At 33.3% G+C, this 24,430-nt stretch overlaps 2 protein-coding genes across 2 annotated transcripts; both read right to left on the reverse strand.

Moving 5' to 3' along the window:
• Window positions 1-4,762: 4,762 nt before the first annotated feature.
• LOC132299613 (uncharacterized) lies at window positions 4,763-6,542 on the reverse strand. Its single transcript, XM_059796343.1, has one exon. The coding sequence runs from the start codon at window positions 6,237-6,239 to the stop codon at window positions 5,016-5,018; it is 1,224 nt and encodes a 407-aa protein (XP_059652326.1). The 5' UTR covers window positions 6,240-6,542; the 3' UTR covers window positions 4,763-5,015.
• Window positions 6,543-12,426: 5,884 nt separating this feature from the next.
• Window positions 12,427-20,788, reverse strand: LOC132299614 (uncharacterized). Its single transcript, XM_059796344.1, has 6 exons — window positions 20,509-20,788; window positions 19,754-19,901; window positions 19,579-19,637; window positions 17,667-19,451; window positions 15,690-15,876; window positions 12,427-13,282 (listed from the first exon to the last, which is right to left on the reverse strand). The coding sequence occupies exons 2-6, from the start codon at window positions 19,854-19,856 to the stop codon at window positions 12,609-12,611; spliced, it is 2,808 nt and encodes a 935-aa protein (XP_059652327.1). The 5' UTR covers window positions 19,857-19,901; window positions 20,509-20,788; the 3' UTR covers window positions 12,427-12,608.
• Between the last annotated feature and the right edge of the window lie 3,642 nt (window positions 20,789-24,430).

The following is a 24,430-nucleotide window of genomic DNA, read 5'->3' on the forward strand; positions in this document are numbered from 1 at the left end:
ATAAATTTATATATTTGTCTTCGCTTATTGTAAATCATGTTATACAATGGTCCACTAATGAAATGACAAAAAGTTAAACTTGAAGGTATATCTATATGAGGTAGTTTGAATATGCTCAAAAGTTTTTATTTCCCTAACTTTTAAAGGTGATGATGAAATTGTCATATAATGATAAAAATAAGAAGAAAAAAAAAACCCTCAAAGATTAAAAGTACATAGAAAAAGATGAAAAATGAAACAACTGTTGGGGAATAGAGTGACAACAAAGTAAATCAGAACAATCAAATGCCTCATAATCTCATCTCATACCCCTTTTATGTCAATGTCTAGGAGACACCATGACCCATAAGACTTGGGGTTGACAAGCTTCTATCCTTTTATCTCATCCAAACCTATCATTTTCATTTGTTAAAAGGCAATTGAAAGAACAGTATTAGAGAATCACAAGGAAAAAAAAAATGAAAAAGACAATGCGATTCTTATGGTCCCCAAACTTAACAATATATATTTATAAGTATGTGTATATGTATATGTTTACAAGAAATATAACAATAAGAAAGCTCATCCTAATATCCCAACAACCACAAAGCCCAATATGCACAACTTGTGTGAATCACAAGGTTGGCCCAGAAGATACATACAACCAAAACAGTTAAAGGTCCCTTAGCTGTTGGTCAGATATGGGGACCCCTTTTGCAATTGTGGGTCTAAAGGGCCTTCTAAGGCTTCTATGATCTATACCTAACAAGTCTATGTCCCTAGACCATGTAGTGGAATCATTGGTTCAAGATTCCAACATGGCCACTTTTCATAGTAATGCAATTGTAAGAAGTAAGAGAACTAAGACTTTTTAGATGGTCCCGGGCCCGGACCATATAGTCCCGACTGCCGACCGAAAAAACCTAGAATACCCCGGGCATCATATTCCTTGGTTTTCCAATCTGGATGTGGTGGTGGGATCCACCTGGTAGATGGTTCAACCGTTGAGAGACCCGGGACACTTTATTCCGGAGCATTGTAAACTTTCTCCGATTAAACAATAATTAGTTCTTAAGTGTTGTTTGATAAAATTGAAAATTATGTACGAAAATTTTTGAAGTTGATGTACTTAAGTGGTAATCAATTTTTTATTTTATTTTATTATATATATATATATATATATATATTTTATATCTTTAAAAATTTTCAGCATTCAAAATTCAGTTATAAGTAATGCTACTGTCACTTAAAATTTTATTCCATTTTAAGTGATGCTTACCGTTTTCAATAATATAAAAATTGTTTATCAAACACACTTAATTGGGATAAATTAAGCGCTGAATTGAAAAATCTAACAAAACCTTACACAATTTTTTTTTAAAATGAATAAAATTGACAAATCTAGTTACGTGATTGTCTGTGATTGACTGAAATCATGTAATCTCAAACCATTTAATAATTTCTCGAACTAAGACTACTCGGGGACCATGTTATACATTTTGACATTTTCTCCCCCACAACATTACATTAATGGCCCAAGAGACCATTACTTCTTTATTTTAGAACTTCATTAAATACATCGACCTAATACATGTTTTTTTTTTCAACAAATTAGCAGGCCCACTTTCCCTAAACGACACACATGCATCAATAAAATCTTGTTGCAACAACCTTGAAGTCATAGTCCCAAGATTATGCTTAATTAGGGATAAGAATGAGTTACGCTGGGTCTTATCATAATTAAAATGGATTTGACTTAACATGCCACGACAATGACATTCTTTTGAATTTATAAAGGATGAGTTAGTTTGGGTCATATCATAATTAAAAAGATTTAGACTTAACATGAGTCTTGATTGGGTTAGTAAGTTTATTATTATTATAAATAAAAATAATAAATTTGCTCATTTTACTTACGAAATCATGAATGAAATAATTTGGAGAGTAGATGTTTGTTACTTTTATATATTTGGATAATTTGGGGTATTCGTGGTTTTGTCTCATTGTGATGATCTTGTGAGCTGGTGTGTCGTGGGCGAGTGCGAGAGACACTGTCAGGTTATCACAGTGAGTTAACGGTGTAGAGTCCCACATTGCCTGGGGAAAGAAAAGGTGAAATGTTTATATATAAGTGTGTCATCTCCAATTGGTATGAAGTCTTTTAGAGTAAAATTTAAGAGTAAAATCGTGCGGACTTAAGTCCAAAGCAGACAATATCATACCATGTGATGGAGTGGGTCGTTACAAATGGTATCAGACCTTGACCCAGTCGGAAGTGTGCCGACGAAGACGTCGAGCCTCCGAGAGGGATGAATTGTGATGACCTTGTGAGAGGGTGTGTCGTAAGCGGGTGCGAGAGACATAGTAAGCTTCTAAACTGTTAATGGAGTTTCTACTTCTAATGCCTCTGAGTTGTTAGGTTTTAATGATGGTACAAATGAGGAGAACACAGTGGAAGAGGAAGTTGTTGCTTTGCAAGATACTACTAATGGTAGCTTTCAAATTAATTTAATATTATTTTTAATTAACCTATAATATATTTTAAATTGTTTTGAATTTCAAATTAAAAATACCTTCCAATCCTATCATCAAAGTGTCCCAAATGTAGAAATAGTTGATCAATAAAAGTTTAAAATATTCAAATTGCATGACATTTCAATGTTGTTGCACTTGTGTCCCACCTATATAAATAGATAGATGTGACCCGAAAAAAATAGATATCTAACAATCATCACTAATGGACAAAATGTCAAAAACCCAATGTTTCTCATTTTTTTTATTTTTGGCTCACTCGATTAGATTGGCCTTACACAATCTCTTACGTACCATATAGAGGGAGGCAATACCTAGCCTCACTAGGCAAATAGATCATGCCACCATGGTGCACAATAGCGAAGTGGGGAGCTAAACGAAGTATAGGGTCTATAATACTCCTACCGACCTAAAATATTGATCTATTTTTTTATTTTGAAATGTTTCAAAAAATATATCATATTTTAAAATTAAATATAAGTATTATTTTTTATAACATTTCAAACTATCTTTCTAAATAAGTAACTGTATTAATTATGGAGTACTATTTTATTTTTTAATAAGAAGATATTTAAAGCTTTACTTTTATCAATATATTAAAAAATTATTAAAACTCTATTACCATAAAAAATATAAATTTCTCATACAAAATATGTATTTTGCGACACAGAGAATAATAAATTAAAAAAAAAGAAAGTATATAGCCATATTCAATATACACATTATGTGTGTTTAAAAGATAAGCAATAAAGTGCCGTACTAAAATTTAAATTTAAGAGACCACGTGGTGTATGATAAATTTAAATTAAATAAAAATTAATGTGGCCGACGAAAGGATAATGATGGTGGTGGTGCACCATAGCCAATTACAGTTTTATGGTAACCATTGTGCGCCACAATTGCAATTCAGAGTTCAAGATAGCCTCCGTAGCTCACTTTCAATCATTCGGAAAAAGAAGAGGCAATATTGGCACCTTCTTTCACGTTTTTTGTTTACACTCAATTTTAGTCTTTTTCTTAATGTAAATAAAATAAAAATAAAAAAAATTACTTCTAATACTAGCGAGTTAGAGACACCAACATCATTTTATTTTTAAAAGTGAAGTGCAAGTTTCTAAGACAACCGCCAAAAAAAAAAAAAAAAAATTAAAAAAAATAAGGACCATAAAGAAGAAAAAATTCCATCATAAAGTCGGACATCATGAGAGTTGGAACAAAAATAATGCAAATTGTATCATCATGTTGTCTGTATTAAAGTGGTAAATCATTAGCTGGTGAAATTTGACAGTTTAATTTGAACAAAAGAGGATAAAGTTTGATTGGAGTGTACCATCTATAATTGAATTTTGGCAGCACTTTAGCTTACAAAAAAAAAACCAAGAAAAAATAAAAATAAGAAATAAAAAATTGAAATGTGTGTTCTATTATAATTAACTTATGAATGTGGACCATCTTCCCTGATGGATTGATTGCGTAGGAAGAAAGAGGTATGAAAAGAAAATAAGAAAAAAACTAACTTATTGTCATCCTTTCTTCTGATAAAAAAAGTGGGGTGTGATAAAAAATTTAAATTAAATATTATCTTAAAGTTTCATTTGTTTCACCTAAAATATTTTTAAAAATATATTTTTTGAAAAAATATTTTTCTTTTACAGTTAAATTATTCTTTTATTTTTACTTCATCGGTATTTGAGATCGAATCGAATCCATCGAACTAAACATATAAAATAACTTGTCAAAAATTTATGAATAAATTATTTTTCTTCATAAATATTTTCCGACAATTCAAAAAAAAAACAAAAAAAAAAAATTTACACAAATTTTAAATTATTGTATCATCTTCTATGCATTATAATATTATAAATATGAATTATAATATCATAAATAATAAAAACTTTATTTTTCCATCGCTCATATATTATTCTCTTTTATCGAACCGAAAAAAAAAAAAAAAACAATTATTTCATAAACATATACGATGTCTCATTCATCCTTCTTCTCTCCTTCCGATCCAATTTGAATTGTCATGTCATCTCTCCCTTCCATCCAATTTTTTTGTTCTTACATAAAGTCATTTTTTATTTTTTAATTTGATGATAATTTTTTGAGATGGATTTGAGAGGACATCTAAAAATTTATCCACTTTGCAAGAGCTTGAACCCTCCCTCCGACTTCCACTTTAGAAAGTCTCAATTACATTATTTTATTTTTCCAAACATAAATGATACAACAAATTAAAACCACAAAAATATATGAAGTCATGATCATGAAATGTATGTAACTAAAAGTTCCAACAACAAAAGAGCCCCCACAATTTCATCAATGTAATGGGGAACAAATCAACATTACATACACAGTTGATCTTGATCATCATAGCTCTTACTAGTTCAAAAGATTCACAACAAAAAAAACAAAATGATACTAATAAAAATCTATACACACCATAGATATATTTATATAAATATATCTATATCTATATCTATCTTAGTAGCAGTAATCTTTTCTTACCTTGAAGACACTGGGTTCAAAGCCCTAGCAAACCCATTCATGGCTCCATAGCTCTTTGAACTGAACCCTAAACACCCCAACAGCCCTTGCCGGTACGGCAAGAACGTTTTCTTCCTCATCTCCTCCGCCTGTGCTCTGTTCGCCGTGTAATGCAGCTCGTGCGCCGACGGCGACGGCACCCTCCTCCGCCTCCCCACCCCGTTCATCACTTTTCCGGCCACCGCAGGTCTTTTACTCGCCTTCTTCGTTTCAACACTCGCCGCCGGCGCCGGCGAAGATGACGACTCCGCCATCGCCGACGATGTTGTTGCTGCTGATGTTTTGTCTTTAGCTGCTGAATCAGAAGAAGCATTTGAGAGTTTTTTGTCTTTGACTGGTGAGAATGATATCGATGACCAGAACTTGTGACCGTTGTTTCGTCCTTCGCTTTTGCTTCTGTAGAGAAACTCCTTTAAGAAGATCCACCGCTTTGAGCTCCGGCCGGCCGACGACGACCTCGAACACGGCACCGACGAGGACGACGGAGTTGTCTCGTCACTCGACGCCGGATTCGCTAACGGCGTCGTTTTGATTTCTACATCTTCGAAGCCGCGATCGATTTCATTAGTCTCGTTAACTTCGTCTTCTTGTTCTTCACTCTTGAGCCACTGAAATGCTGCGCTTCGCAACGGCGACAGAGATCTGATTCTTCTCCGGTAAGATCGGTCTCGCATAATCACATCTCGTCCTCTCGTTACAGTTTTCGTCTCCAAATCTCCTTTTTCTGCTTCTTCCAGATCCAGCAATGGCTCTAGTGGTCGTTGAAGGTGCGTCGAGAGCTTCATCGGCCGGATCTGGCCGTTCAAGAACAACTCATCGGCGGAGCTCATCGATCCAGCCGACGCCGGACCGATCGACGCGAATCTCGCCGAGAACTCAAACTCGAACGAGCCCGACCCGGACGCTTCCGACGCGTTAGACGGCGAGTTCGGAGATGAAGAGAGCATGAAGTGCATTGGACTCGCCGGAGCGCTGTAGAAGAATCCGGCGCCGGCGAGGGGCGGCCCACGGCCGGGGCTGGACGGCGCGCTGACGTACGGAGTGGAGCAAGCGCTGTCGATATCGTCGAAGCAGTTGTGTTCTTGAGAAGTGAACGTTTCGCCATTGTTAGGGTTTCGAAGGAGGTTGTGAGTGCCGCCATTGGTGGTGCGTGACTGAGTTTCGAGCTCTTCTTCTTCCATGTGAGGAGAGAGAACGCTTCGAGAGTGATGATGAGAGAGAGAAAGTTCTGAGGAACGAGTGGGGAGTTTCAGGGTGGTGTTGGGTTTGTTGTGATGTGTGCAAAAAATAGATGGTGAACGATGACGTTATAAATGGGCTTGGATTTGTGAAGTTATATCGTAAATGCCACTGTCTTTGTTTTTTTTTTTTTGGGGAAGGTAATGCCACTGTCTTTTCATTCTCTGTACCGGATATGAATGCGACAGGTTGAAATTACGTCAGCACCCCCTAGCAGTTTTATGTAAGTACTTGTATGCCCCTACTTTTATTTATTATTATATATTTTTTTGTTTTGATAAACTGATTGATGATAAAATTATTTATTTATTTATTTTGATAAATTAATTTGGGATGTTTTTAAGTTAATGCATTATACAGAACTTATAGGATTTTTAACTTTCTACAATATTTAAAATTATTACTTTGGATCTCGGTTTTCTTAACCCCGTTCTCGCATTTTGATTTTTAAATTATTGCCGTTACAATGAGCACTGACACACCAATAACATCATAGGCTCACATTACATCTTTCAGTAAGGCCACCACTCATACTGGACTCATTAACGGTGAACATTACACACAAGTTTTTTCCCATATTTTATAGAATAACACAAATATAATAGATCAACATTAGACAATGAAATGAAGTAAAATAATAAATAATTAACTTTAAATAATACATCAATAACGATATGAACAACATGAATATAAAAATGAACAAGAATTTAATAAGATAAATAATTCGTCAATATAATATTAACATTAACTCAATTAAGAAGTAAAATGATAATAGTAAAATACGTAACAAATTGCTGACATGATTGTAACCTAAAGCCTTTTGTGCGGGTATTGATGAAATTAGTCAGCTTCAAGATAATCAATCAGCTTGCAGCGGCATCTCCTCCATTAAGGAGGCGTCTTCTCCATTCGTGCAAGTATTGATGAAACTAATCAGCTTCAAGATATAACCAATTAGCTTGCAGCGGCATCTCCTCCATTAAGGAGGCGTCTTCTCCATTAAGCTCGCAACAGCGTCTCTTCCATGTACACGACCAGATGAAGACTAGGTCCAAATTTATATGTGTCTAATTGTCCATAAACACAATATGTATAATATTGTCGACACAATATGTATAATACTCTCTGATACAATATTAGAGAGTACTAAAGAAGGATGAGAATAAAAATTTATCTTTCCAAGTCCTTACACCCGAATGTCACTCTCAAAAATACCTTACACATTAGATATTATTTTGATTCTTTATATATCTAGAATTTATATAGAGACTAAAGTTGTAACATCTAAGTTAATATAAAGATAGAAATAATATATTTCATAAATATTATTTAAATCATATGATGATAATCATCATTATAAATATAATAAATAATTATATTAATTATTAATTATATTTTTTTATTAAAATATTCATAACATATATAATCAAATATAAATAAAGACATATATAATCGTTTGAAAGATAATTGTTTGAGATTTATTAATAAAAAATTTATACCAAAATCTAGTTATAAATAATCACGTGGATTTGTCAAATATTTACCTGATGTGGCGATAGCTAAATAGATATTATTGTCCTCTATTTTAATAAATATTACAACTTATTCTTGTATGCATTTGTGCTTCTTATTTTAACAATCGAAGAAAAAACAAGTATATATATATATATATATATATATATATATATATATATTATCTTCTGCACTCTTTATATTTTTTAAATACTCTCTATTTTTGTTGAGTATTTTCATTAAAATTTAACTGCAATAAGAAAATAGCAAATCAAAATACAATTATAGAAAACGTCAAGAATTATGTAAATTAGGGAAAGATGTTACTCATTCATGGTAAAATTATAATTTCTACTTCAATTATTTAAAGATTTGATATAAGTTATTAAGTTATATTATGATTTTCTCTCTTTTCTATATTAAGAGCTTTTCTGTATTAAAAAATATTATTTTTAAAACACACAAAGCAATCTAAATAAGCTCCAATTCAAGATAAAATCACAAATTAAAATTCGTGAAGTATAGTATTTTTCTTTTTATCTCCCTTTATTTTTTTTACTTAATCTGAAGTAATTTAATTGTAATCTTTGATTTACATGTATAATTATATTCTTACCCATTTTGAATTGATATACAATATATTTTTTTATAGTGAAATCATTTTATATTAGTAATGTAATGATATTTTTTACTCAAGGGGTCAAATTAAAAGAGAGTTTATGACAATTATTATGAAGTCAATCTTGTAATAATCTTAATTCTCAACATTTTTTTTTTGTCAAATTAATTTTAAATAAATAAAAGTATAACACTACTAGGGGCATTTAATGCTATAAATATTTATAGATCTATAACAACATCGAATAAAAAAGGTGTGAACATTGAGAGAATAAAGAATAGTCGATCGAGATGGGAAAATGGGAAAGTACTGTTTGGACAACGAGACTACGTCTCAATAAATATACTACTCCTCTGTGGTCACACCCACCATTATTTCCCTGCACACTACACGTGTCGATTGTTCACCCACAATTTACATCTACTATGTATGTACTTTAATCCAATCAAAATCAATAACAACCGTCAGATTTAGTCTGATCATACCAGGAATACGTACACTTGGGGAACACAAATCCGAAGCTCCTCCATAGGATTCTGACTTTTGGGGCCGCTATTTCGAGGCTAAAGTCAGTCTAATTAATAATCAATCATTAAATCATCTAATATATAGTTAGGTAGTTAAATAATCAGAATATAACAAACATATATTAATCTAGTTTTATATAGTAGTATTACAGAATGCCGACCTCTTTTTCAGATTTCACTGTGCCCAATAAAGGTAGAATAATGGTGGCCATACATCATGCAGGCTAGCTTGTTAGTCTTGTTTACACACAGTCACACACAGAAATTTAAGAAGACACATTATTGAAATGAAATTGGTTTCTCATATAACTTTCCAAATGTCTCAGATTAATTATTTAAAATGTTATGAAGTGTTCTTCAATATGAACAATTTAAAAATTGACTCAAATAATTATATTATTATTTTTAATAATTTTATTTTTTTGGGTGAAAATATATATAAACAATTGTTTATATAAAGAGTATTCATCTAACATAAATTATTTATGTTTTTAAAATTTGAAATTATAAATATAGTTTTGGTGAGTAGAATCATTTTTTTTTCATACGATCCGAACTAATAAAAAGTATTTTCACACATTTTTTTTTTTAAACTTTTTTATGTTAGCCAAACATATGTTGAAAACTATTTATCTTTCATTTACTTCACTTTCACCTCTAATCAACCAGACCCTATAAATAAATCTTTTATCTGTAATATCATTAGATAGAAAAACTTACATTTATATCATTTTTTATTTTATAATAATTAAGTAATGCTGCTCAAAATCCAAAGATTGAAATATATAAATGCACTAATGTGGATTTCACTTGATATTATTTTATCAAGAGTAATGCTATATATCTTTGCAAAAGAAAAATTATCCTTCTAAAATATTTGTTTGATCATTTTTCTTTCCATTTTATTATTCAACTTAACATCTATTTCATAAAATATTGTTTGGACCAGGCTCATGAAACTGATTTTCCTAATTTGATTATATATATATATATATATATATATATATATTTTATGATTTGGGGGTGCATCTGACATAAAAATTTAAAATAGTTCTATTGGAAGGGGTCAGAATCCCTCAAAATAGTCCTATTGACTTTGAGCCCATGGCTCTGTAAAAATACCTTCAAAAATTCACGTAGGACTGTAGGAGAAGTACAATTGGGCAATGAAAGCCCAACTGCCCATTAATTACATTTGGTTTTCAAAAACTCTAATTTTTATTTTAAAAAAAAAAATCATGTCTCAGGACCATATATTTCTTCATTGTCACAAGATTCCTTGCAACATGGCCTCCAAAAATCCCTTTACTTTGTGTTCTCTGTCTTTTTACTTAATTCCATTTTTCTCTCTCTTTGACCGTACTTTTTTTTTTTTCAAGGGTTTGTTGAATGGCTTATTAATACGTCGGGCTAGGCTCAAGCCCTTGGACCGTGCCCAAGCTCATGCTGGGGTGCTCGTGGCACCTTTTGAGTGTTCGGAGAGCGTCTACCGAATGCTCGGTGCGTGCTCTGAAGTGCCCAACGGCACTCTTCGACCATTGGGCACCTCAAAGCATGCACCAACTTTTATATATTTGTTTGATACAACTTTAAGAGATTAGGAGGGTTCTTTTTTCCCAGCTCTCTATATTCTTACCTCCAAAAAGTGAAAGGGAAAGTAGGAAAATGGAACTTTTTATTTTATTTTATTTTTTATTTTATTTTTACTTTTTGTCATGATTTCCTAAGGGTACAATGATTAAAACATGTAATATCCTCTGTTTTTTCATTATTCTTTTCTTTTTCTTCAACTAAATGAAAATAGAAACGAACCCAATTTATTCTCAACACGGTCTTATCTTCTGTTCTATCTTATTTAGAAAAGAAAAAAAAAACAGTAAAGAGTTCAGTAAAAAAAAAAAAAAAATTGGATTTTTATTATTATTTTTTATTATGTGAATATAAAGTAAAAAATGTGAGTTCATCCATTTATTTATTTATTTATTTTTTTTCTCGTTGCTTTTATTCATGGTATTCTCCGAAATCACCCCCCTTAGAAAAGAGAGAGTGTTTGAGCCTAACAAAATATAATGTGTATCCCTCAGAATAAATGCACTTTGTAGTGATGAAATTTCCTCTCAAGGTGAAATGTAATTTTTAATTTTTATTATAACTGCGGAGTATGAGTTTGTTTTTGAAGAAAAAAAAAAAGTTATTATTTCCTTTATTTTTTGTAAATAAATAAATAAAGTGCATGTGTATAAAAATGTCTATATAAATGAGACGACTAATTTGATATGGTGGTGGTGGAGGAGAGAGTGAGATGGTGAAGATGTTGGGTGGGTGTGGAAGAAGTACGATCACGTGATGTGTTCAGCAAACCGCATGTGAGTTGTTTGTTCCACAATGAATTATGGGGTCACTAACAACAAAACTTCTGCTTTTATTATTGTGAGTAATGTGTGTGTATATATATCATTAGTACATTTACATGATAAATGCCCACAAGTCTCCCACCCAGTATCCCATGTGCTGCGTCTGTATTTTGCCCAATGAGGTTATTCCACAAAAAACTAGGGAAACATTTTCAACTGACATATTTTTCTATTTATATTTGTGTGTGTGTATATATATACCCCGATATAATTGCCGAGAGTTGACAACCTACTTAAAAACATGAGAATGTTCACACCTTATATTTCTCAGTCGGTTGTCTACTCTCCACAAGTTTAGGGTTTTTTCTTCTCTTTATATATATAAATATATATATTAATGGAGGTGATAAAAAATGAGCATCCGGATTCTCTGTAGAGATTCAACTCTCAAACAAGTTTAAAGTTTTCTTATATATATATATATATGGAGGTAATAAAAAATGAGCATCAAGATCCTCTGCTGGATTTCAACTCTTGACAAGTTTAGAGTTTTTCTACGTATATATATGGAGGTGATAAAAAATGAACATCCCGATCATCTGTTGGGGTTCTTGCTATAACATGTTGCACGTTTTCAACGCAATTAAATTGTGTTTTATCTAAACTTGTATTGATTTTGATCTTTTACTGTCACCCCAACACTTCGAAAAATCACTGGATAACTTCAACAAATTTGAATAAAAATGAGAAGAAAAAAGAGTTGGTGAAGACCTGCCATTGCACCACCACTAGCAAGTCCTAAACTATTAAGTACCTCAACAATCAAACCAAAAACCTAGTTCTCAACACCACCACCCAAAGCCATCAACACAACCCCAAATGGTTCCACAACAGGAAGCCACCACTACACCCATCACCGCCTCCATACCAACACAGCTACTAAGACTGACCACCGTGACCTACCGTCAGTTTTGCTATATTTGTCACGAGAGCTGCATATCTTGCCCTCCATTGGATGCATTAGTTCCGCAGAAAGGCAGAATTTAGGTTAGAAAAATATCACAGAGAGAGGTTGTAAATTTTTACAAGGCCATTTCATACCATGAAAGATCATGAATAGGCTTTCAAAAAGAAAGTGTGAATGTTAATTTAACAAAATTATCTTTGTCACAGATATTCTACCTTATCCCATAAAATTATCTTTTCTACACCAAAAAATTATAAGATTCATAAATTTAACAATTGACCAAAATGTAACAAAATGGATTTGAAATAAAACAGAACCATTTTGAAAGGGCTTCAGAAGAAGAAGATATCAGTAACCAATTCATCAACCAAGGAAGTTAATATCCCCTGCTCAATCTGTACACCCTCCTCGAATGCCTCGGTTTCAAAGTCAACCCATTTCCCATACTGAGTACTCATGTCCTTGTCCACAAGCTCATCCACCATCAAGTCACCCATGCTTGCCCAACTTGATATCTCTTTGTACAATTCGTCTGCCAACCACCCTTTCCTTCGAAACAGTGTTGCCCATCTTGTCCATTCTTTGCAGCTTCCACCAGAAAGCCGCTCACACCTCAATCCCATGCATTCGCTCACACAGTCAAACAAAACTTTCCGCCCAAGCTTGGAGGACTTTTCCATAATTTTGTGTGATCCTGTTCTCTGATTCTCCAACTGATCAAACATATCAGGATTTATGACCTCGTGTGGATGACACAATGAAAAACCCTCTAACGTCAACTCCGCGTTGCAAAGTATATCTCTAATATATTCTAATTCCCAGTCAGACAATTGCTTGAAATCTACGTAACAGAATGTAGTAGTTCTATCCTTTCTATCCATGCACCCTGTAGAAATAGAAGAGGCTGAATCTGATAGCTCTGTCTCACCTTCCACCAGTTCGGGTACTTTAGCAGAGATGCAATTGGACTTTCCCTGAGCTTCAGCCGATAAACAGTGCTTGCTGCCTGAAAATGGAATGAATCTTCAATTAGAACATGCATTTTTATGCAGGAACTGAGCAAATTTTGTACTATCATTTTGAGATAAAGCTTATATTATATTAGTAACTTGGTGCATGTCTCCCAAACTCAAAATGACATCATATAACATTCCTAAATCCTGATATAATAATCCAAGAATGTGTGGATGATGAAAACAAGTCCATTCTGCCCACAAAATTTTACAACATAATAAAGAGCTTCTCTCCATTGAAATTTATTATTTTTTTTATGAAATAATTCTGAAGTTCCTGCTGAATTTTCTTGTAGCCACTAAGTTTCCTGACCATTTTCTAAACTCATAGTTGGTTAGTATGCATATTATACATGTACATGAGTTTTATGAAACAATACTCAGTTTTGCTTATTTTCCTTGAATAATATAAGGAAAAAAAAATCCTTTGTTTGTTAACCATACCAATCAGATTTAAAATAATGGACCCTCCCAGTAAAATAAGAAGTAAAGAACATAACAAACATTGGCGAGGAAATAAGCTGCATCCTTGAGACCATACTCAACTCAAGCCTTGTCCCAACTATTTGGAGTCAATTACATGAATTCCATTTTGCCAGACTCTTCTATATCTAAGACCACAATTTCATTTGAACCACGTGATTTTGTATCTGTTTTTGCTATCTAAAGCAGTGCTAAATATGGTTTTTCTTACAATACCCCTCAATTTTGACCACACCACTCTTTCTTACTAGTGCAATTATTGGGTTATTTATTTTTGCTGCATATGGCCCTTCCATCTTATTTGATCCTACCTCAGTTTATTTCCAATGGATGCCACTTGAACAGTTTCACGAATCTAATATATATATATTTTTAATTTTATCCTTCCTATCTTTCCACACATCCATCTCAATCCGCATTTTTGACCACACAAATTTAATGAATATATTATTATGTAGCAGCCTAACAGTCTGTCTTGAAACGCTGGTTGCTCTAATAACCGTCTTGTAGACTTAACCTTCTTACTTTTAGATATATATGTTGGACAAACTATATAACCCATCAGACTTTTTCAATAAGCAACATCATCTCCAATCTCTCATTCTCTGAAAAATCGAGTCTTGCTAACAAAATTGCACAGTATCTAATGATCCTCGGTCTTTACCACAAACCTACTTTTATTCTAGTATTGCCAAAATAAAGTTATATGCCATGTATCTAGTCTTAGTTCTACTTATTTTAAACACCGTTGTAAGACTCATTTCTGCTTTACTTCATTCAATCATAAATTTTTATCAACAAATGACAAACACCAAAGAACCTCATAATATGAGCACGATCAAAATGTGAATTGCCATTTATAACCTAAACCCTAATCTCCAAAGCCCCCATCTTTGCTATCAGCCACCGTTGTCCAAATACAGAGGTGGAGACAAGCTTTCTACTCCCAGGCATCACTGACCAGCACAAGCATTGCTAAGCACCAACAGAGAGAACCCATCTTATCTTGGCAAACCACCTACACCCCAGGGCTAATAACTCCTTAATTTGTGTACTGAGCCTTTTCCAGTGTTAAAGACTACAAGTTAGCTAACTATAAAATTAGCACTTGAAAAGCAAACAAGAATAAAGACACCTCTAAGTTTGGTACTTCTTAATTTCTTTGATTTATTTTTTTGTGTTACTATGCCAAAAGAATAAATCTTAATCTTATATATATATATACATAAATATATAAATATCATCTTGGATTCAAAGCTGGGGTGAGTACAAAAATGACTTATTCTGAGTAACTCATATCTTGGCAAATATACCATGAAACCAAAGATACTGATATATTGGCAGCATTTCGAGTAACTCCTCAATTTGGAGATCAACCTGAAGAAGCAGAGGCCGCGGCACCTGAATCGCCCCATCTGTCATCCGGAGGAGGAGTTTGGTTTCACCCCCTAGTTCGAACAGGAGTACGCCATGCTAATGTGCCTTGGATGATCTACATCTCAGGGTCAGGCTTATATAGTAGTTATATATATATATATATATATATATATATATATATATATATATATATATAACATTATTTGTTTTTCCTATTTGGTTGAGGCTTTTCGGTGATCCCATTCTGGTTAATTGGCCATATGTTGATCTTCTTTTATGCCAATTTTTTTTATGTTTTCTTTTTCAAGAAAAAAACATATCATACCTGTATATAAATTGCATTGTATTTGTTTTCCATACTAAACTTTGCTATTTTATAAATGGTATTCTTTATTAACTTCCAAATATATGATCTATTCACGTCACAAATTGTAATTGAAGCTCAGATTTATCACTGTGCATTTATCTAGCCAAAACATAAATAAATAAATAAAGTAAGAAAAAAAAAACAACAACAACAGAGGTTTCAAAAACTCTTACCCCTGCTACTGATACTTGTTTTGCCGTCTGATGAGTTACAACTTTCATCTGAGAATGAGAGTTCCAAACTTGAGACTACATCTGAGAAAGAGGGTTCCAAACTTGACACTAAAGTTGGATACGGACAAACATGTTCATTTTCATATTCACCGTTGTTACTGGTATGCTCTTCCACCTCTTCTGATCCCTGAAAATGATAGAGAAATATTGTGTAGAATACAATGTATTACAAGAACAAATAACCATCCAAAACTAGGAAGCTACAGCAATCAAGATAACACCGCTCTGTTCAAAAAACATGAGGGCACCCAAATAGATTGAAAATCATTGAAGTATTACCTATTTATTTTATTCAAAATACTACCTCTATAGCTTGTTCTGCTATGTGTAGTATCATACTGGCTTTTTAAATTGTGGACTTCATAACTGGATATACAAATAGAGCTACATATGAACTGGAGGGAAGGGCTGATTTATAAATCTAAACTCACTCGAAGTCTCATTTTAATAATAGTTTGTATAAAATCCTTCGTTCGCCATTTAATTCTATTTGATATCATAATATCACATCTTAGTATTTTCTTACAACCTTGATCAAATTCTTTTTGGCCCTTTTCCTTATTAGGTATTTAACTTGAATCAGATCTCTTTCTTAGTTGTGCAGTCATTGGTCCCTGGTGCAGCTGTTTTTTGGCTTCAACATTGAACACCATTTCAGGGAAAAAAGTAAAATAAAGAAAAACATTGAGGTGAATTTCAAGGAAATTCTGGGTTTTTGCTCCATTTTCTTGAAACTCTACACAATATATTTATCCTATTATTTCTTGATAGAAGTTTAGAGGGTGTGTTTCTACTTTATATTGCTCCATTATCCAGTATACAAAGTCGCCAATTATTTTGAAACTATAGACGGACATTTCTATTGGGATCAATATAATCATATAAGTGCCCAAAAAGGTCATACCTAATTTTAACGGCCGCTTACATTAAATGTTGGGAGGAATCAACTTGATACAAACCTAACTTTTAAGGCTTTAACATTATTTTGTACAAATGGTGTTGTTTTGATACTCAAACCTGCTCTCTCATGCTTTGGCAATCTGAGAATTTTTCAACTACACCAAGCAATTGACCGTTGTGTTGATGAGTACCATCAGAAGAATTATATGACGGAAGAATTCCTAACTACTAGAATCTGGGTGCAAGACATTGAACCTGAGAAATAGATAGCCGGGATCTGATCCTAAGTTTTCAGTCATTAAGAACTAGTCTTATTTCTTGTTATCTGCTTTTATTTACGGACAACAATAGCAAAGTTTCTGGATGTTCTATTTTTTTCTTTTTCTAAATAAGTATAAATCTAAATAGCCTACTAAGGTTCTACGATCCAGAAAATAAGAAAACATCAGGATACGAACCTCTCATCACATGCATACCTTACCCATTCACATCTCCAACATTACTGCCAACCTTTCTAAGTTGATGAGAAGAATATAGCGAGATTACAAAACCAGAACTATACAGTTTCATTTTCACTAATTAAAGGTCCTGACATCATTGAACATTAATAAGAACATCCATTTCAGATGTGGAGAGGGTCTATGTAATAGAAAACATAATATTTTGCAGCACCCTTTGTTTCCTCTTATCCGTGGAGAGAGAGAGAGAGAGAGAGGGAGGGAGGGAGGGAGGAAGAGAGAGAGAGAGAGGCTAGAATTCTTAAGTTTTCTACAATGGTGCCTTATCCCATAATATTATCGTATAGGTCTGTATCAGCTTTGAGTCTCAGCAGATGATGACTTGTACACCTATCTTATCCTCCAATTTTTTGGTCTGCGGTGAACGTTTCAAAAATAAATCTATTTGTATCATTAATTAATAAAAGCATCACTTTGCTTTGCCTTTCATTGTTCAATCATAGGAAATTGCCACAAAAGAAAATAGCTTCAAGTGAGAAGTAAAAAGAAGGAAATGTACCTGCCACTTCTGTTTGTCTTTGAACAGCAGTCCATCAACCAAAGAACACTTGAAGTTATATAGGCCATCTGATTTATCCTGCTGCAGACCAAGTTGAAATCTCTTGTCATGTTCTTCTGGTATGGTGTTAAACACCTTGAGAGTCGACATTGACTCTTGCAAACTGGATGTAGAACAAGAAGCAGCCGCTGTGTTAACTAAAGTACTATGGGAAGACTCAACTATACACGTTAACTCCTTAAGCTTCTGCTCCAAAAGCTCACTCAAAGCATCACCACCAATTACATTAAACCCCGGAGAAGATAAAGTTGAATGCTTCAATTGAGGTTGATCATTATTAGGATCAATGCAAATGCTGTCGTTATTTTCAATGACTTGGCTAGACAACTGAGATCCAGGCATTGATTTTTTAATGGGAGACGTGAACGTAAATGAGACAACATCCATGCTATTTTTCCTGTCAACTGCATCCCAGTTCATGCACCCATCAACCGCAATATTACATTTGATAGACCTTTCATTTTTATTGATCAATTGATTATCACCAATATGCTCGTCAGTATGAAAATCCCCACTGACAGGCTGCTTTTTCTGAGATAAATTCTTTGTTTTATATGACAAGTGTTCCTTTCCAGTGTCAGTTGCCACTGACTTTGATTTTCTATTAGCAGTCACAGAATTCGTAACAACCTTATTTGAAGTTTTACTTGGCCTGAGGGAACCATTCATGGACAATGATTTTCTGTCTTGCGGGTTGGAAACTGATGGTTTCGAATTTACCTTGTCTTTATCGGACACACCGTTCTGCTTCTGGTTATTCTGCCTGAGCACATCAGAAGTCCTTCTCGTTAAAGTTCTCTTTTGTGAACTCCTTTGCGCATTTTGTTGGTTCTTATCACAGTGGTCCGATTGAACTTCGTTATTATCCTTCAGGTCCATTGAACTCCTATTACCAGTCACAGTCGATTCCTCTCTTCTTTGAACATTGACCTTAGCTTGAATTGCCAGAGAAACTGATTTTCCCTTATTCTTAGAACTGTCAGAACTGCTTTTTCCTGAATCTATAGAAGCCTTAAACAGTTGCGAATTTTCTGTTCGACTCCGGCTCCTGTCTCTACGCTTTTCATTCGTGTATTTAACAGAACCGGGCTCTCTGGGTCTTCGAGATGCTTCAGGAAGCCTGGATACTTCCTGTGCAGCCTCAATTTTCTGTTTCAAATCCCGAATTCTCAAAGGAACTGAAGAAGATCCAAAGGATGCCATCTTATGCTTGGTAGTTGACTGAGGACTCTGTTCAATAATCTTTGCAGCAGCCTCCATGATGTACGCTGCATTCTTTCTCGGGATACCCAGATTCTTGATAGGAGACAACAACTTGTGGTGAGTGATTGGAATCAATTTAGTTGATTTTGAAGGCAATATCTCAGACTGAAACCTCTCAATTGGTCGGTTCTGCACCTTCTGCAGCCCAACTTCCACAGGATTCCTAGACAACCTTTCCAGTTTGTCTCGAACACTGACATAGTTTATGCTCTGGTGCTTGCTCTGAAAATTAGTGGTGATCCTTTGGGAATGAAAATCTCTAAAAGAGTTAGACTCAGGAAATGGGGTAAAACTGGGTTCAGAAACATTAGAAGTCGGCAAGGAATCCAGTCCCATAAGTCTTGCAACGACCCCAGGAGCTTTAGTTCCATGTCCTTCATCACCACTCACTGATAAATCACAGCTATAATCACTAGTACTTTCTTTGACACTTGGACAAAGCCCATTCTCATGCACCTTCATCTGAAAATATGCCAATAGTAAACAAAATAATCTAAATTGTAGATATCACCCCATTATAGAACTAGATGGAAAGAAAGATAAAATGCGTGTCCGTGTGTGAGAGAGAGAGAGAGAAATGAAATCCCACCTGCTGAAGCTGTGACAAACCCGAACAATCAAAATTTTCTTTTCCTTGCTTCGAACCTTCTGCAGCCAAAATGCCGTTAAATGTATTTATGAATAAATTAAGAAAATAATGGCATCACCAGAAGGCGGAGGAGAAAAAGCATGCAAGTGTTCAGTGTAAAGGGGAAAAAAAGTACCGGGTAATTCAGACTTGTTTGAGAACAGCTTCTTCCGAGATTTGGCATTCCAATCAAACAAGTGAAGAAAGCCACCCTTTGATACTCGTTTCTCAGCCTCCATTTTCTCATTTATGACCCGAAACCAATAAGATCAAAGGAAGCCCATCTGCAATGTAGCACAATAGATAATTATGTATCAATTTATCAATGTACAAAGTACTTCAGGCAGCTGGATGAAGTAGTAGCTTAGATCCTCATTCAAAAATTTTTTTTTTTTTTTGCCTCATTCATTCCTTATGGTGCTCATTCAGATACCCAAATGACTTTAATATTTAAAATTATATATATATATAAAGAAAAATAAGATCAAGACAAGCCCAACTGCAATTTTTACACAGATAATATCATGGCTTGTTTAGATTAATTACAGGTTGAAGCTTTGACATGAATTTCTTTCTAGCTTAAATCACCCTGCGTTCCTCACTTAGATACCCAAATCCACCACCGAAATACTAATTTCCAAGCCGCAGTCACACATAAACACAGATATGGCTCTTATTCAACTAATTTTAAAAAATTAAATGAAAATTTTAATATTTTTCAACAACCTCTTTAAATGATATTGACTAAAATCATCCAAGCACAATATGTTTAAGTATAGCAAACAATACATAAATGCATACAGATACACCGCATATATAACACGGCATTCGAATGTATACCTTTAGAAAAATGAGCAAAAACGTAAAATGAATCATTCCAATCGAACTCACCAGAAACTGTTCAGCTGTAAAACCCCAATATACACACTCCAAGCTCTTCGTTTTCTTCAGTAGAAGAAGAAGAAGAACGAATGTAAAGATCTGCAATGCCTAAACCTACTCGATTAGGGTTTTGAGGTGATGACGGCAAGTGGAGAGAGAGAGAAGAGAGAGATTTTCTGGCAAAAATAGAAACAGTACCAAATGAGAGAGAAGGGATTTTGAAAGAGTGAAAAATAGAAGACTGGAGTAGAGAGAGTTTTATTATTATTATTTAGATCTGGACAGAGAATACACAACGTCTTCACCGTTATTACAAATTAAATAAAACCTGTTGCCAAACTGACCCGTTAGTTGATGCAGTATTTAATAATTTCAAATAAATTAATTTATTTTTGCTTTGCTTAAAAAATGTAATAAGTCCACAAAACTCTCTTGGGACCTGTTTGGCAATGCCATAACTTAAAATAAGTAATTTTTTTTTTTTTTTTTTTAATATCAGATAGTATTTTAACAAAATTCACTACCTAATTGACACTTTGACATGAATTTCTATCAACATTCCTCCCTTGTATACCCAAATTTGATACAAATTTCTTCCAATTCTAAATTCAAAACATCTAATACTCCCTAACATAACAAATGTAAAACACTTCTTATTAATATGTGTTTCATTAATAGGCTATTTCTATATACTTTTTACCTCTGCTTTTAAAAAATACTATTTATTGTTTTGACTAAAAGCCCTACTAAGCTAAAATCTCTAGCACTAAATAGTATTTATTTTTATAACCAAGCACGTTTAAAAAGAGAATTTTCATATAAAAATACTTTTAGCCTGCTAACATTTTAAATGTGTTCCAAAAAAAACATTTTTTAAAAAAATACTTTCATTATTAGTTTTTTTTTTTTAACATGTTTCATTATTAGTTTAGAACATTCTTAATTTCTACTTTTCCTTATTAGTAAACAACATAATAAGATGAACACTAAGGTCACCATGTACTTGAAATAAATTTGAAGATAAAGATTACCTACCTACTCATCACATTTATGATACAGTGTTTTCAAAAATTTCTTTTAAAATCTTTGGGGCTGTCTGGAATGGATCTCTCAAAACAGTTTTATGTTTTGGGAGTTACAAAAAAAAACTGTTCTTGGAATTTTAGTTTGGCCAAGATCCATGCTTTTCAAGAAGCCTATATGTTGGATTTAATTCTCTAACTAGAAAGCCCGGGGTTGGAATTCCTAAAGGTCATATTAAGAGAAATTTCTTAACAATTGCCCGATACATGTAAAAAGTAGAATTACATATATATGGTGATAGAGGATGCTCTAATATATATATATTTTTTGGATGTGAGCATGATTTGAAGTATTAGTTACGATCGCGATGTAACGGATTCAGACAAAGTCAATGTAAATTGGCCGATACAGATAATGTATCGACTTAAAAAGGATCGTATATCAAAAGACAAGGCCACTTATAAACGTTCGGTGTATATATATATATATATATATATATATATATAAATTTTTTTTTTTTTTTTTTGAGAGAGAGAGAAAGAGAAAGAGTCTAATCCGGCTATCAAGGCTATCAAATGCATTGATTGAGAAAGATGTTTAATTTTACATCCCCTTGCGAATGTGACATAGCAAGCCTACTTCATAGGTAGGGCCCTTAGAAGATTTTGCTTACATTTTATTCAAAATCTTGGGGATGATCAGCATTTCACTTTCTCACTCCTCCACAAAGTCACTTTCTCACTCCTACAAATGAATTCTGTGGGGGGGTGCCATCATATCATGCTACTTTAACCTCATTCAACTTTTTTCAATACCTTTTACTTCAAGTCTCCAACAACCATTAAAAACACATAACCATCAACCTTCATAATGTAGAAATCAACTAACTTTGTCCTTCAAAAGTCCGGGGAAGTTACTTTTCAACCAATAATAAAATGCTGGTAGGATTTCTAGAAAATCAATAAATTTCACAAGTAACCACAATGAAAACTATAGACCCCATTTGCATAGAGAATGGAGGATAATAAATATCTATAGGTTACAAAAATTAAAATTTGAAGGGGTTGCTTGATTTATACTAAGAAAATAATTTTACTTTTTTAAGAGAACTAACCTCCATACTTGGAAAGACACCAAAAGAAAGAGAGTTAAGAGAACCTAAATGGAGAATCCTTGAGAGAGGTACCGAAAACGAAATATTTGAAAGATCGGTAAGGTGTCAACGAAAACAGTCTGTGATATTTTTAGCACATGAAGAATTTCTTTTCTTAGTAGAATGAAATGGAGCTAGCTCGGATAGTTTGCTTTCCAACCCTCTCGGACTAGCGCTCCAAATAATGACCTTTGGAATGTGTCTGGATCTTCTGTTATGGTGAGATGCAAAATTTTTTAATACAGTTAAATCCAGTTTCAACAGATGTTCTATGCATTGAAATTTAGAACAAATGTGTTAAAACACGTTTTAACTGCTTTGAAATATTTTTTCAACATTATTATTTTTAGTTTCATCACATTTGAATCGTGTTTCAATATATTTGTTCTATGTATTGAAATATAAACATGTACAATAAATGCGTTAAAAAGCGTACGTTGTAACAAATGGGCGCTACAGCCAAAGATCTGAACGTACTTGTAACGGTCAGAGATGAAAATGAATAAAAAAATGAAACTGCCATAACCAAGTGGTACAACCCCTTTCTCTACCCTCACCAATCTTCTTCACCGTTACCTTCTAAAAAAAATAATAATAATTAAAAAAAAAAATCTTCTTCACCATTTTCAAGTCCTGAAATACCTAATTTACTTAAAATGTGACCCAAACACTTTTGAGTTTTTGTCAATTGTGGGTTTTTAAGTAATTAGAAAGAATTTTTTTTTTTTTTAATTGAAAGAAACAAGAAAAACATTCTAAATTCGAAGAGGGGAATAATAGCTTTGGAATGTGAATTAAAACTCATGCCCCCAAACATAGCCTAACAAAATTCTTGTAAAAAACTCATCATTCTTAATAATAATGTCCATCACATGACAAGAAATAACCTAAGAGGTCTTATCTTCTTTGCAAGTGGGCAAGGAATAATGTTTAATCACATCATATGCACAGTACTTTCATGTGCCATAGCCAAAATGTTCTACAATTACTTTATTGCTTCAGAGATCTTAGATTCATATCTTCCAAGAATCTAGCAAATTACCTTGTTGACTACAAAGCTGATAATGTGACATTGCACATGTTTTGCAGATTAATCATTAAACAAGCTCAAAGTCAAATGTGACCTTCCCTGAAAAATGCAAATTTTTTTTTTCCAGGTAAAAATGTAATGTTATATAAATAGCCAAAATAAAGTAATAATGGGCTTCTATGGGAACATTTCAAGTGAAATGTGTGGCCAAAGTGCTCAATGTGCTCATAGTCTTGGGATGCATTAGAGTTGGACCCATGTGTTGTATCTAAATGTTCAGATAAAATAGATTCAACATTTCGACAGGTGTTACTCTTTATATTTTATATAAATCATGTTAGTAAATGCATTTGGTTTTGTAGATCACAAGATATATAAATTCCAAAATCAACATTGTAGTTAAGCAATCGTTTCTTTCGAATACTATATCAGTTTTCAATCAACAACAGGTAAATCTATAAGACATACGCTAACACATACTTCACAAGTAATGCATTTAGTAAATTCAAAGTGAATTCCGTGGAAGCGCTTCAATGGTAAGTGCTACAAGATTACGCATGGTTATGGACTCGAATCCATTAGCATGAAATATTTTATTTTCTAGGTGAAATCCCCTAGTGTACAAAGAGTGAAAAAGTGCTTTTGTTATTGTGAAATAAGAAGCCTTCTAATCTTAATACGCGTATTTAATTTATTCAGAGGGTTGGATAGATGAATATAAAGAG

The sequence above is a fragment of the Cornus florida genome, unplaced genomic scaffold (assembly GCF_030987335.1).
Source record: "Cornus florida cultivar Cherokee Brave unplaced genomic scaffold, ASM3098733v1 CherokeeBrave_3.0.0_Hap2_Chr03, whole genome shotgun sequence".
In the NCBI taxonomy this organism is placed as follows: domain Eukaryota; kingdom Viridiplantae; phylum Streptophyta; class Magnoliopsida; order Cornales; family Cornaceae; genus Cornus; species Cornus florida.